The 14,638-nt window shown below is 38.8% G+C and overlaps 1 protein-coding gene across 1 annotated transcript in view; it reads right to left on the bottom strand.

Moving 5' to 3' along the window:
- Positions 1 to 202: 202 nt before the first annotated feature.
- The window catches only part of KDM5A (lysine demethylase 5A), a gene marked incomplete at both ends in the record, with an annotated part of 47,949 nt that continues 33,513 nt past the window's right edge, over positions 203 to 14,638 (bottom strand). Inside the window, 9 exons of the mRNA XM_082011653.1 lie at positions 203 to 415; positions 2,628 to 3,038; positions 4,949 to 5,169; positions 5,465 to 5,624; positions 9,036 to 9,179; positions 9,936 to 10,487; positions 11,506 to 11,667; positions 13,159 to 13,338; positions 14,287 to 14,425. Of these exons, the coding sequence (XP_081867779.1) occupies positions 203 to 415; positions 2,628 to 3,038; positions 4,949 to 5,169; positions 5,465 to 5,624; positions 9,036 to 9,179; positions 9,936 to 10,487; positions 11,506 to 11,667; positions 13,159 to 13,338; positions 14,287 to 14,425 (2,182 nt within the window). The remainder of the gene's footprint in view (positions 416 to 2,627; positions 3,039 to 4,948; positions 5,170 to 5,464; positions 5,625 to 9,035; positions 9,180 to 9,935; positions 10,488 to 11,505; positions 11,668 to 13,158; positions 13,339 to 14,286; positions 14,426 to 14,638) is intronic.

Raw genomic sequence — 14,638 nt, forward strand, 5'->3', positions numbered from 1 at the left:
TGTCTGCATAGATGAGTCGGTACCACTGTGCCTTGATGCCCCCATTGTATGAAGGAAGCCAGCTGTAAGGAAGGGACCAACTCTGCTGCAGGTCTGTACGTCCTTGGAAGTGAAGCTCAGTGGCTACATTAGCTTCAAACCCTCTCTTTCTGTAGGGTTTCAGTGGTCCATTTCCCAACAAGTTCCAGGCATCAAGTAGTTGCTAACTTGTCTCCTTAAGATCTTCCATTGGTAGTTTGTAGCTCAGTAAGAAAGGAGGTGGTGGTGCATGAGCAGGGCTACTTGGTCCCTGCATTGGCTTCTTTGCACAGTTTATGCAGATGTAATCCTCATTCTCAGCCATTTCTGGAGAGACACCAACACAAATTTGATGAAACCACTCATCGCAGCCACCATCGCACTGCACCCAGTCTACCTGCAAGAGATTAGATCAGCAACACATAGCACATTACAAGGAAAGAGAGATGGGCATGGTTTTATGAAGAAAATACCTTCCATTAAACCCACCTGATATACCTAGAACAAAAAAGGTTTGGGGCACAAATTAATGCCCTATAGAGCTTGTTTCAACAAGCTGCTTCAATTTAATAAAAAATAACACTCTTCCAACAAACCTTGCCCCTCTTGCATCCTTAGACCATCACAATGCAGACACACACACTACTACTACTACTTCTAAGGAAAGTGACACTCAGCCCTCCTCAAATGAAACACAGGTATGCTAGAACACATTTAAAATAGGAGCGTGCTCAGGGACAGTTACTTCAGTAGAGATGAGAGTCTACAAATACACATCCTAAATTATACATATCCCCTTAGACTGCATTATCAAACGGTAGCTTCTGCAACTTAAAAGTTACAGCAAACAGAAACACTTGATTACAGCTTTTGGCTAAAAACCAGCCACATGACATCAGCAGCTTTAATACTTTTCTACCAGCTAGATATTCGGTATGCTGCTGCCCATCAAATGCCAAAAAAGGCACACAAACTGTAACGCCAAAGAGTAAGAACATTTAAGCTAAAGTATTCCAAGCTTTGAGCTGAACTTGCTATAAAACAATTAGGAAAAGGCATAAAAAGTAAATTAAAACTTAGGAAGGGAAAAAAAGATTAATTATTAGATTTGTGTAATTCCCAAGTAAAAGTACATGCTAATTTGAGTCAGTGGGCAGAAACTGAGATCTACAGGATAAGGAACACAGACTCTTAATTTCAATGGCATGCACTGGTACAGCTATAAGAACTGTTACTGCTGTAGTTCTGTTTTCACTTTACAGATGAATGTGAAAAGGAAAATATATTTGAAAAATAATAGTAATGGCAATCTATCTAAAATGAAGAAACACTATCTGCTCAAGATTTTATGTTAGTTTGTAGGAAAACTATTCCTGAACAAATTTTTATAAGCGACTAGTAACAGACACTTAACAGTTACAGCTTCAGCCATTATGTTCCTGTATCTACCATTTTTCACTTGTACGGCATTCACCTGTTGAATGTACAAAAACATGTCCAACCTTAGGGAAAGAGAGTCATTCGATTAAAAGCTTTGATAATACAATCAGGAATTTTACTCAGTTTAATTTATGGAAGTTTGACCAATTTAGTACAACCTTCTTTATAATATGAACTTTAAGGCACTCTCCTACCTCTTGCAATCTCAGTTTCTGTAAAAATGTACTAATGTAAGCTAATCATCATCTGTGAAGTACAGAGAACAGTGGTACAAAGACTGTATCATCTTTTGAGTGATTGAGTGTGATTTCTAACCTCAGTCTAATTTTAAGACTTCAAAACTAGTCTTTTAACTGGTCTTTTTAAGTGTTGAAATAAACACTTGAACTCCATGTTTCAATTTTGTGAAACAAGAAGTAAGTTCTTGATATTTGTATTTGTTCCTACTCTCTCTTGTGCAAGCCAGTTCAGTATAGTGTCAATACCGCAGTTATTACGGGGAGTGAGTTTTCTTCCTTCTAAAAAGCAGAAAATAAATTCCGAAAAAAAAATTTTTTGATCATCAATTAGTCAGTGTTAAAAGCTGACAATCAGAACAGGCAGTACCATAGAGGCAGGCAGATCACGTTTCTTTTGTAATAATCCAGCCAGGTCTAAAATCACTATCTCCAACAAGAAAAGTGAAACACTGCAGTTTGTAGATCCCCCAGCCTGCAGCATCACTGTTCACAGACTGTATGCAAGAAATATGGAAGATTTACTTCATTTAGGAATATCACACATCCCACTTCTGCTCAGAAACACACTGAAGTCAGGAACATTTCTAGCCAAGTCAAAGAATTAATCCTTTGAATCAGACAATGCGTGTTGCACATAGCCAGCAAAAAATTACACAGGTTGAAGAGGTTAAACTTCCCAACCAAGACAGAGTACCTTTCCTAGACTGTAATTTTCCATCATCTTCTCCTGTTTTAAAGTACCTAAGAGAATAAGAAAGTTGTATAGTTTTATCTACTACATCTGTGTACCTACTCAACTACTACTCCATTCTCTCGCATTTCCAGTCATACCGCTTTTGTTGCTCATCCTGTTCAACCTAATTATTAAATTACACTGGGGTTTTTGACTTGACATGGAGTTGCCTATGACAGAACTAAGCAAAAACTCACTTTGTCCTTGCAGGGCCTCTGGCAGTTTTGTGCAGCACATACAGCATTCTCATCATCCGACTCTTCTGCTCCTGACCAGTCATACTTAGAAGGAATATCTAGAACCTTCTTCTCTCTTTTTTTTTCTGTGCTCTCCTTTGCTAGTTCCACCTTTGTGACAACTGCTTTCTCTCGCTTCTTCTTCCGCTCCTCTTCCTTAGCCAGTTTCTTTGCCAGCTTGTTTAGCTCCTTTGTCTTATCTATGGTGAGTTTCAGCTTCTTCTTCTTGGGTTTTTCCAGTTTTTTCAGCTCTTTAGATTTTTGCTTCATATCTCCAAAGAACTGCTCTGCTCTCTCCAGCTTTCGTTTCCGCTTCCTCTCAGAAGAGTCTCTCCCTCTCATTTTCAGTGGTTTCTCATCCATACTGTCATCCTTCATAGAAAGGGTGAAGAGAGATTATTTTTTTTTCAAATGCAAATTTCCATATATGGTAAACCTGTGCTTTGAGAGATGTACCTACCTCCACCATTACCCTGACATGGTATGAAGAAACCTATTCAACAACATACTGTTACTAATTCTAAACAAAAAGGGGCTCAACTTCATTTTCACAATACTAGAAAAAAAAAAAGTGGTATCAACTGTGTCAAAGTACAATGAATCAAAAATGTCCAGTGGAAAAAGTAAATCAGCAGCAAGAGTAAGGAGGCGGAATAGCAATAATTACAACTCCCTTCTCACATTGCTTTTTAATAAAAGTTGAGAAGATTAATCATTTGTTAGATGCTCGCTCTTAGTTTTCATCCTAGGTCAGTCTTGCTTGTAATTATTTTTGAGAGAAAGCAATTGCTACTCTGGAGATTAAGAAAAACCAATTGGTAAATTCTTAAAATGTATCATCAACTCTAGCAAGAGAAGAAAGTAACAGATCCATTATTTGAATAGCTTCCAAACTAGCACACATTGTAAATATTCTGGTGTCATTAACAAATCTCAAATAGCAGATTCAGATCATAAGTGAGGCTTAAAATTGGCAAACTCTGTCACTGCAGGTAGCATTCACAGTGACAAGTCCTATTTATATCTGAAAGATTCACATGTATAGCTCCTTTGTACAAACAGGATTGACTCAATTTCAGTTAATCCAGCTGTATATTTTAACCTTAATAATTGCTACTAGATTAAGGACATACTATAAGCCAGTAAAAGACTGTTTACTGTACATTGCTTAGTATGGCTACTCTACCCAAAAACAAATTCTCTGAAGATTATTTTACAAAAGCCTACCTGTTTTGCATATAAATAGACATAGAAAGGTATTAAATTCAAAATGAGTAGTTCTCATCAAACAAGTATTCACAAGGTTTAACCAGAAAATGTAACAGACATACACTCTCTTATTACCACCACCCTCCCCCCCGCCCCTCCCCCCCAAGAGCTGTGCTTAGCTATTAATGTAACAGTCTGGCATACTATTTATAAATTGCTATTTGGTGGCATTCAAACTGTTCTTCAATCAATTACATGCCAAAGCCATTACATTAAAAGAACATTAAGCTTATGAAGTACTTGGATCAAAACATGGTAAAGCAGTACTTCTTTGGGCACAGGGTCTGCTTTATACTACTGTCCTAACTGATGGCAGTTTGGCAACACTTTGACTTATCCATTGTATATGGATGGCACTCAGAAAATGAGACAACTGATTAATATGCTCATCTAACCTCACTCTTCACAGCATGTAACCTTCCATCTTCTATTACTGTATGCTACCAAAAAGTCAGGAAAGAACCCTTTTCGATATATTTCCTGTGCCGTTCAGTAACCCAAACAGCAAGCATATACTCCATAACTACACATGGTCAAACCAACCCCTAACTTCAGCTGACAAATGATAAAGGATGGGTTTCAGTACAGTTCTTCAACACAAGAGCTTATATAAAGTTACACAAGCTAAGTGTAGACCTTCCATCTTCCCACGTTTCTTGTAATTCTTTTGCAGATCAGTTCTGATTCCAAGCATAATCAAGAACAGTGTTTCCCTTCCCTAACGTTATACTTTTTAAAGTAAGTTTTGCATTTGGAACTGCCTGAGAAAACTGTTCTAAATATGGTTAATCGTGGAGGACAGTGCTACAGCATTAAGTGATCGAGAACTGAATTTTTAGATCTCTTATTCTGTTATTTTCTGGAATCTACTACTCCCTGGCTGAAATCCAAATGTGTCAAGTAACTAAGCACTCAAGTACCCAAGATTGTCTTTTTTTAAAAAAAAAAAACAAAAAAATGTGGTGGAGGTTTTTTTTTTTCTCCATACCAGAATATTTCTTCAAGTTCCATACCTCCATAACATGAAGGAACCTGTCCTCAGAGGGTGGGTGAGTAGCCTGCAAAATCCGCCAGATGTGCTGCGTCTCATCCAGTGATACCTCTAGTAGATCTCCTACCATCATTAGATCTTCTAGCTGAGCTTTCGCTCCAGGTGACAGCTCTAATACAGGGGGCTCCAAACTGCGTGGTACCAGTGGACTCTTGCGAGGCTGCTTCCTTGGAGTGCTAGAACCTTTCAGACAGGAGGTAAGTCATATAAAGATAAATGGAAAAGATCAAAACCAAAAGAAATTACATACTGTTTACAACAACAATCTAAGGAGGGAGACAATCACAAGCAAAAACCATTGACACTATGTTCCTGATGTCCACTGACATCAGGAAACCATGCCACGTAATTCTACTGTACCTTCTTACAGACAACATATCCTCTGCAACTAGCACAGGTAACAGCAGTTCCTCTCCCTACTGACTGCTCATCCCAGCTACCTGTTCAATTTTATCTCAATGTATACAAAAGCAAATACCTTGAGAGCAGCTTTTAGAAGCAGATGAATATGCGTGTTCGGCACAGAATGAGGGAGCAGTCCACATGTGTGTCACCACTTCTTCTGATTTAATGGGGATTTCCTCATCACAAAACAAATTGGGCTCCAAGCTGCTAGAAGATTTTACACTGGCATTGTCCTGAAAAAGACCCAAAGAAAACATGCAAAATCGGGATCCAGAACATACCTACTTCAAAGTAAATTCTACCAACACTGACCAGTCTGCTGTTCCTAAAACTCTACTTTGAAGCACCCCACCAGAAACACCAAGACCATATGCAAAAGGTACAAGTTACAACCCTACTTAAACAGTGGATGAACACAGCAACTACAGAGATAGGTCAACAGATTTATAGTTAGTGCATGAGAAACACCTGAAAAGTTTCCTCACTCAGCAGTCCCTCAAGTACAGTCTTCAGAAGTGAACACAAGGCAGAGGCTTACTCTTAGCCTACTTTTTTTTTGGTTTTGCTTGAAAAATTTGACTGCAAGACCATAAAGACTGGCATCTTCAGTAAAGCAGGGCTATGCCAAGCAAATAACGGTTACTACAGAAGGAAACAATTGAAGATCTTACAGGTGAGGAAAAAACAGGGTGTTCCAGCACAGCAAAACATCAACATAATGGCAGACAATGAAACGTTGCCCTGAGATTAGGACTTCTATGGCAGTCTTGAACCATGTTAAGATAGGACCAAACACTGAAAAGAGCTGTAATACTTGAGACTCTTGTCAATATTTCCATGAACAGAATAGCAATGGCATTGGCTTGCACTCAACTCTATGCATTGTGTGAGACCTCAATACACTCAATGCATTGTGTAGGATGGATGCTTGACATTTTAGACACATCACAGTCTGAAATGGGACGCATGCCTTCATGTGCAGGTAGATCCATTAGGAGAAGAGAGATTAGGAATATCTTAACAGTGGGAGAAGATTTGTTTGACATTGCATTACATTAGGCAGAGAATCTAGAGAAGGCACAAGCCTGTTTGAGTAGATTCCCTGATGCCTCGTAGTACTAACTTGTCCCTCCCCTTATTTACCCCTGCACGTGAAATTAGTAAGGATCATTTCCTCAACCAGCTGTCTATTTCCACAGCATCTTCCAGAACTTAGCTATCCCTTCACATTTGCAATGAAAACTGGCCAACAGGTTAAACATACTTAGCATGCCATGTAAGACTGAAATCTTTCAGAAAACAATAAAACCCAAGAAGCTGTCTTAAAAGAAGAGAAAGGCTGTAGAGCAGTGATTGACAATATTTACCTGAAGATTAGCTGTGTGGGTCCCAAAATGGTCAACTCAGGAAATTGTACCACCCAGACACTGCCATTTCATGATAAAAAGGGAGTTTAAGAATGGTAAACTCTCTCTGGCTTTCAGTTACATGTTTAAAAGGAAGTGCATACTAATGATTTCAGTACAGAACTAGAAGTGGTAAATTCAGATTTAAATTGCCCAGATGAAAAGGTAGAATAAATATATTCAGAAAGAGGAAAATATTTCTCCCTACATAGTAAAGTTTGTATCTTGTAAAATATCTTGTTCTGTGTATCATATTATACTACATTAACGAAAGTTCAGGGCCAACAGGAAAATTAATAAAAAGTTATCACCATTTGGTGGCCGTGGGCAACACAGGTGCAAAGGAATGAGAAAACAACACAAGACAAAAATGAAAGCAATTAAAGGTGAAGAAAATGTACAGTAAATTTGACCAGTGAATCAGTCTGCTCAGAACAAATCTTAAAACAAGTCTAGCTATTGCACTCATACTGAAGTATTTGCTGGCAAGAATCATGTTCTAATTAAAAGAAGCACAATGTAATCAAACAGGCCTTTTCACATCTGTTTTTGTAACCACTGTTGTACTTCAGATATTCGAGACCAAGTTTTTCAAAATACAGTCTATGGACCCTTAGGGATCCAAGGATTACTTCTACAGGGTCTGCAAGTTCTTAGGAGCAAATTCATACATGATTCATCATGATCTATATATTTTTTTAAAAAACCCACATCACTCCTCTGGAAGAAGTTTATAGATCATAAACTGAAAAAAACCTCCAACCCTTGAAAGCAAAGAGCATAAAAATAATTAAACTCTGAGCAACCATGCTATTTCTTTTGAACTTCGTTGCTCCTAGTTTAGACCTGAAGAACTTGGTTGCCTGAAAATCTGTCTTCTATTCCAGCTATGTTAGTTGACCTAACAAAAGACATTTTTGGTCACTCTCAGCTTTGCTTCTACAGATTTTTACTTTTAGGTTTTTACAATTACATATAGTGATGAATATCAAAGTCAAAAAGTTAAAGTAAAAGATTCTGAAATCATAACAACAGAATCATTAAACAAATGAAATTACACTCCTGCAAAACCCTCAAATCCTGTCAAGATCCCTTTCTTGACATATGCTTTACCACAGCCTCAGAAAATGCCACATCTTTCAGAAATGCCTTATTATGACTCCTGATGCAAAGAACAGTTTGGAAATTGTTATTAACATATATAAAAACCAAATTTAATTAAAAGCCGTAAAACCCAACTGCAATGTACTCTTGTTGGCATTGCACATGGGACTAAGACAAATGTGTGTATCAGCACAAAACTGCTCAGAAACGAAATACTAGAATAGGAGATTGAAGCAAATGATACCTAGAAAATTTGCTGTCCCTTCATAAACTAGAAGATCTGTCTTCGAAGAATTTATATGATCACGCTGTCTTTTAAGTTACATCTTTTAAGGTAAATATGACACTACTGCTAAAAAGAAATCGCTGTGCAAGAAGAAACAGTGGCATCGCTTTTGTCACTACAGACAGACATTTCAGAAGTACTGAAGTGAAATACATGACATTGAAAGCATCTGACTATCTCTACAATTGCCTTTTCTCATGACAGTTCTTCTCAAGTTAAAATATTTTAAAAATTTAACTGCAGTTACAATTTCTGAACTGAATCCAGACACTAATTTTACAACATGATCCAGACATCTAGTCCTGAATATTTCCACACATCCAAAATTGAACACATGTACCTCAACACATTATATGAGGGCTGAGTGAAGAGAAAGGTATGAAAATGTGCAAGAAGCTCCGGCATCAGGAAACTTCTTATAGGGCATGCAGTTTTCAAAGACTTATTTTTTGCTGTAGCAAACACTGTTGAAAAGGTATCCATATAAACACTGAACTCATATTTATGATTCATGATATCTCTGAATGGGGCATAAAGACAATGTTAGTCCTCCATGGTATTATAAATACAAATCCCTTAAGTGGGTATTTTTCCTTAGCACTAAAAAGCACCTTCTGAAACTTCAACAGGACATTTGGAAATTTTGAATAAAAACATTACAAAACTTCCCAATAGTGCAGAACTGAGACAGTCAGATAAAATCAGGAAGTACCTCTCTGTAACAGGAGCCAGGGTAGAATGTCCATAGATAGCTTAAGATACAAAAAATACTCTGAAATAAATTGAATTAATAAAAAACAGGTGTTCTGGATTAATTCCATGCAGACAAGCCACATTGGATTACTTACCTTTATGTCATAGCCATACGTCTCCCTGATGTCTTCATCAGAATCTGTCTCTTCATCATCATAATCCAAAGTCTGCCGTGGGGATGAGGACACACTCCCTATCACTCTATTAAAGGCTGATTGCTGGAAACTAGTCAAGTGTCCCTAAAAGAAAAATGGGATATGGGAACGAAACGATAAAATTTCCAGAAAAATCTATTAAAAAAAGCTAAAGTTACTGACAAAAAAGGAACAGTGCTTCTTTTCGCCACAGAAAAGCCTAGTCACAGCAAGATACAAAGAAAGATAGGGAAATATCCAAGGAAAAGGTTCTACTAGATTTTTATTTCCATGTTTTTGAACAATAGTGACTAGAAAGATATAGATGCTGCTGTTCAGTGCTACCAAATTATAACCTGTGGTTGTACATACTTGTTCACCACAGCATCATCTGATCTCAGTCTCAAGAGGTCAGCTGTAAAGTACCGGTGTTTGCCTATAATCCTTGCTGTACTAACAAGACACCAAATGCCTAAGAATGACAATCCATGAGAAATTATAAATATTGAGACCTTTGAGTCTGTCAAGAGGGAAATGGAATTTGGACACCAAAGTAGCCACTGCTTTACACATCTTCAGGCCCTTAGCCAGCTGTTCTATCTGAAGCAACGTTTCTTACAAGCACCTTCAGCGGTTGCTATTAACAATGAGTATAGCGACAGACCTGTTCCTGGAGCAGCATGTAACTGACTGAAGCCTGCCATAGCCTGAGACTGAGAAGCACTGAAGTAATTCTGATATGTCTAATTCTCAGCTTTTAACTGCCCTCCCCTCTCCCCAAGCTTCTCCAAGAAAGATAAGGCATTTCAACACACTGAAGAAAGACGAGCACGGTAAAGAGCAAGATATTCACATCCCTACCTGCAGGTCTGGGTTAGCTGCTGCTTTCTGTAGCTCTGCACTGATTATTTTCTCTGTTTTCTCCCGTGCTGCCTGCTCCACCATTCGCTGGCTGAGCACAGAAAGCTTAGCCAAAGCAGAGGACAACTCGTCAGTGGCCAAAGCCTGCCGCGCTCGGTCCTGCCAACTCATGGCACGTTCTGTCAAGCACTGCAATGCCTCCCCTTCCGGCAGCCGTACAGGCAGCTTCTGCAGAGACACTAGCAGAGACAGTATTGTCTCAAGCCGTGGCCTTCGAGAACGCATGCAAAGTGGACACAAAAACTTTACTTCTTTGGCTTGCCAGCTAGAGCCCTTCTTCTGAGAGCTTGTTTTGGGAAGGGGCACACAGCCACTATGAAACCAGTCTTTGCACAGCTCACACTGTAGCATGAATCCACTAGCTGTTTTGCGGCAGACACAGAATTTGACTTCTTCTATTCGATCCACCATAGTCATCTTGGCCAGGTTAGCTGCCCTGAGAGCATGCATGGCTTCAATCTCCTTCTGTTCCCGCTCCTTGAATATAGCCACCTACCCCACAAAGACAAAAAACAGTTCATGACCTTGACATCTAAGAGAGATTACGTTTTATTAGCAACAAGAAAAAAAAACCCCACATATCAAGAGATCTTCCTAGTTAAAGTAGCCCAAAATTTAGGAATTGTGTTATCTAATTAGAACTTTAGCTAAAATACTTTCTCCTCAATTACTCATTACTCCCCCGAGTCCTTCTGACAGAGATTCTATGTAAACTTTAGATAACCTTCTCCAGATCTACAAAGTTTCTGAAGTTCGTAATTAAATCTGTCATAAGGCCACCAGAAGAACAGGTTTTGACTCCAGGAAAGAAGTCAGAATCAGTTCCATCCATCTGTCTACTGAGACAATGCAGCTGAGCATTGCTGCAATGTTGACTCAGCACCAGGAGCATGAGTGACCACGTATCTCCCCGAAGTAGCTTGCATTTCCTCAGTGTCCCCATTTCACGAACTATAACAAAGCATAGTAAGGTAAAATAGACTGTCTATAATCCACATTAATGAGCCTGCATATATTTTCTTTGTTCCCAGAGAAAGAGCTGCCAGATGACAACAAATTCTTCTGATAAGCTGCATCTCCCAACAAGGAGGAATCAGATATAACATTCCTACCAGCCCAATTTCCATGACCAAGCACTTACAGGCTGCCCTCAAAATCGACCTAACCAAATACGTCTTGGTACTGTTTAAATTAGAGCTGTGCCTCATTCCACATTATTTTGATGGTATTTCAATAAATGTTAATATTAGATGAGCAGCCACTTTTTAACCCAAGAGCATTAAAGTCTTACACATAGCCCAATATGTATTAAATAACAGCACATAGACTCTGAACTGTGCTTCTCTCTATTTTCACTGCAATTAAAGCTGCACTATATTCTTGTGTCAAACATCATATTATATTTGTTTCAGTGAGATTCATTTATCAGTTCTTCCATAAGATTTCTACACAGATTAGAGACAAATTAAACACACATTATCAGGAGACACTATCTTTCATTGCTCCTTACCACCGCTGCAGTGTCCCTGGCCTCCTCCAGCCCATCCTCCAGTTCACTTAGGGATTCCAAGTCAAGATCTTTCTCCTTTTCCTTTTCCATGAACTCCTTTGCCCTCTTCCGCCTATTCTTACTGCTCCCATAAACACCAATATCAGTCCGAGGGCTCAGAACCTGTAACCGCCAAGAAAACTTACACTGTCAGAGCCAAGGGTGACAAGAACAGAAAAAAGTTCTAATCTATGATGTTATGATGTCATGATGTCAGGGACATATATGAGAATATCTAATAAAGGAATTACAACAGTCAGCAGAAAGCAAGAAATACTCAGCAGTCTAATACCTTTGATATCTGTCAATTAATGCTAGGAAGAAGAGAAATAAACAGAAAAGGATGTAAGTATTTCATACAGATGGAATCTGAATGTGATCAGCATGTGAAAGCCACTGTGTTTTCATGATTAATACAAAATCTATTCAGATTAAACTACCATAAGCTAACTGAAATACTATATGCAGTTAGCTATCAGTAGTTTAACATTCACTTCAAGTGCCTTCATCAACTGGAAGTCTTAAAGATCTGCCATGATTTCATATTTACATCAGCAATTTGTTGGCTGAAAACAAAACTAAGAAATATGGTAACGAGCCTTTGAATATCAAATAGGAGAGGCTGCAAAGCACTTCTAAGGATAAGAATTAAATTTTAAGTAAGCTTGATTAGTTGGAAGGCATACTTGAATGTAAAAATCAAGCAAATTAAATTCAATATAGGAAAGTTCAAACTGATACATTTAGGAAAACAGTCAAATGCAAAACCAGAACACATTAAATAACTAGTTAGGCAGAAGAATACAGAGAAAAAATTTGGACCTAGAGTGCATCATAAACTGAACAGAAATCAGTGTGATGCTACCATAGGGGCAGAACCCATAGGGAAACATTAAACAGCAGTTTCCCCTTTGAAACATGAGATGTAATTATTGCACCGCACATGGCATTAGGGAAGTCACAGTGAGAGGATGCTGTCTGGTTTTCGACATCACGCTAAAGGAAGACAAACCGCAGAGAATAGCAACAAGATAAGATTATGAAAAATACAGCCTACACGAAAGCGTTGAAAGAACTGGAATTGTTTCCCCTAGAAAAGGGAAGCCTGTCAAACAGACATGATAAATCTTCAAATACATGAATGATTTTTATTAAAACAAAGACAGTGACTACATTCATTGAAGTGAAATAAACAATAGCTGACTTAATTTTTCTTATAGTTAAACATCTTATAAAATAACTAATCTGTTTTCTTAGAATTTAAGCAGTGAAATAAATTAAAACATTCATCAATTAAAGACAGCTTCCATGCCCATTTCAGGCCTACATTTCTACAATTACACAGAAAGAGAAATCCTTTTCTTTCCCTCGCAAAGAGGGGAGTTTTAATCTGTTTCTTCAAAAGTAACAGCTGAGGTTGTCTATACATAAAACAAGTCTAGCCAAACATAGACTTTTTGCCTTTTTCATGCTTTTCACCTGAGAACAGCTTAAGTTTTTTATTGTATTCTATTGTCAGAGATGGCTGTAATCTACTGTAATTGAACCAGCTGTTCCCTCCAGACCATTAAAGATCAGTTTCTGAAGGCTGACACAGAAGTGCCAGTTGCTTACCTGTAACAGACTGTAGCTTGAGTTCTTCTTCAGGAAGGTCCTTCCCGTGCGCTCTCTCCAGGCACGTGCTGCAGCCACCTGTGACTCCAGCTGCGGCAGGGCATCAAGACGCACTGGTATTGGGCGGCCTTTGGCAGACAAGCTCTCCAGTTGCTCCAGGTAGGCATAGTTGCTCCCGTTCTGGGGTAAAACAATTTTTTCTAAGGCAATGATTTCACCATTACATCAGTGGCCAGCTTAATTTCAAGCCACACACTATTTTGTAACTGACTAAAATAGAGTTCCATAGGAAAGGAGGGCAGGGTTTCAATCTTACTGATAAGTTTTAAAACTACCTCATACAGCTTTTATTTTAACAGCCATTCTGACATAGCCAACTGGGTTATGGAGTTAGACAACATTTCATTTCTACATGGTTGTCTTAAATGCTGCCTGCTTAACAGCAAGCTACAATATCTGAGAGTTGTACAGGGGCTGATGTGAAATCAATTGGGATTCTCACTTCAGTTCCCAACAAATACTTGATACAAGAATAGCAGTTGTAGTCCGGAGGTCAACACCTTAAAAATAACACCGAAGCCATGGTCCCTTTTAAATCAAGTTATGTGGATAGAGCAATAGAAGGAGGGACTACTCAATTAACAATGTCATAACTTCGTCTGTTTCAGACAGAAAATTTCAGCCATCAGTGTCATTAAATCTTACACCATTTTGGGGAGAAACAACAAACAACCGCCTGCCCATTTCCACAGACAGCTCCAAAACTTAAGACCTGTGAGCAGAACATCTTCCACAGCAGCTAAGCATTTCCAGTGACAGTATGCAGAACAGTTTCAATATCAAGTAAGGTCCTTTGAGAGTTACATTTGTATCATAATGAATTTGCCAGCTTTTACATTCCCCATGAAATGCACAAAAGGAGGGGAAATAGAAATTGGATAGCCAATGGGGAAACAGTAGCATAAAAAGAAATATAAATTCAAGCACACAAGCTACGGTAAGCACATTTAGCAGCGATAGTAAGGTTTCCCTTCAGGTCACCTTTGTGGGTAGAGGGGTCCGGAATAAAGAACATGTCTAAATAAAAGGATGCAAGCAGAAGATTCCAGTTCCTGCTGTAACCCCTACCTGAATGGCTTCCACTTTGGCTGTCCAGTCTCTAGCCCGCTGCAAGGCTTCTTTCAGTGCCAGCACATTGGGCAGGTAAGCAGGGATGTTCTTTGCTTCATTCACGATGCCCTCCAGAGCCATCATACTTTGGCGTGGCCTAGAGTAAGAGAAACCCAATTCCAGCCTTCTTCCAAAATGCCAGTCAACTAAAGACATAAATTTGACAGGCTGGTGATGCAACTTCATCACTACACCACAGTGTAGGATACCATGGCTCTATTCCTGGAGGGTGCTACTGGCTACCAAGTAACAGGACAGGTGAGAAAGCTGGTAGACTTTGCACAATCAAGTTCAAAGGGGCACAGCATCA

This window comes from Phaethon aethereus (genome assembly GCF_964289735.1).
Source record: "Phaethon aethereus genome assembly, chromosome: 1".
In the NCBI taxonomy this organism is placed as follows: domain Eukaryota; kingdom Metazoa; phylum Chordata; class Aves; order Phaethontiformes; family Phaethontidae; genus Phaethon; species Phaethon aethereus.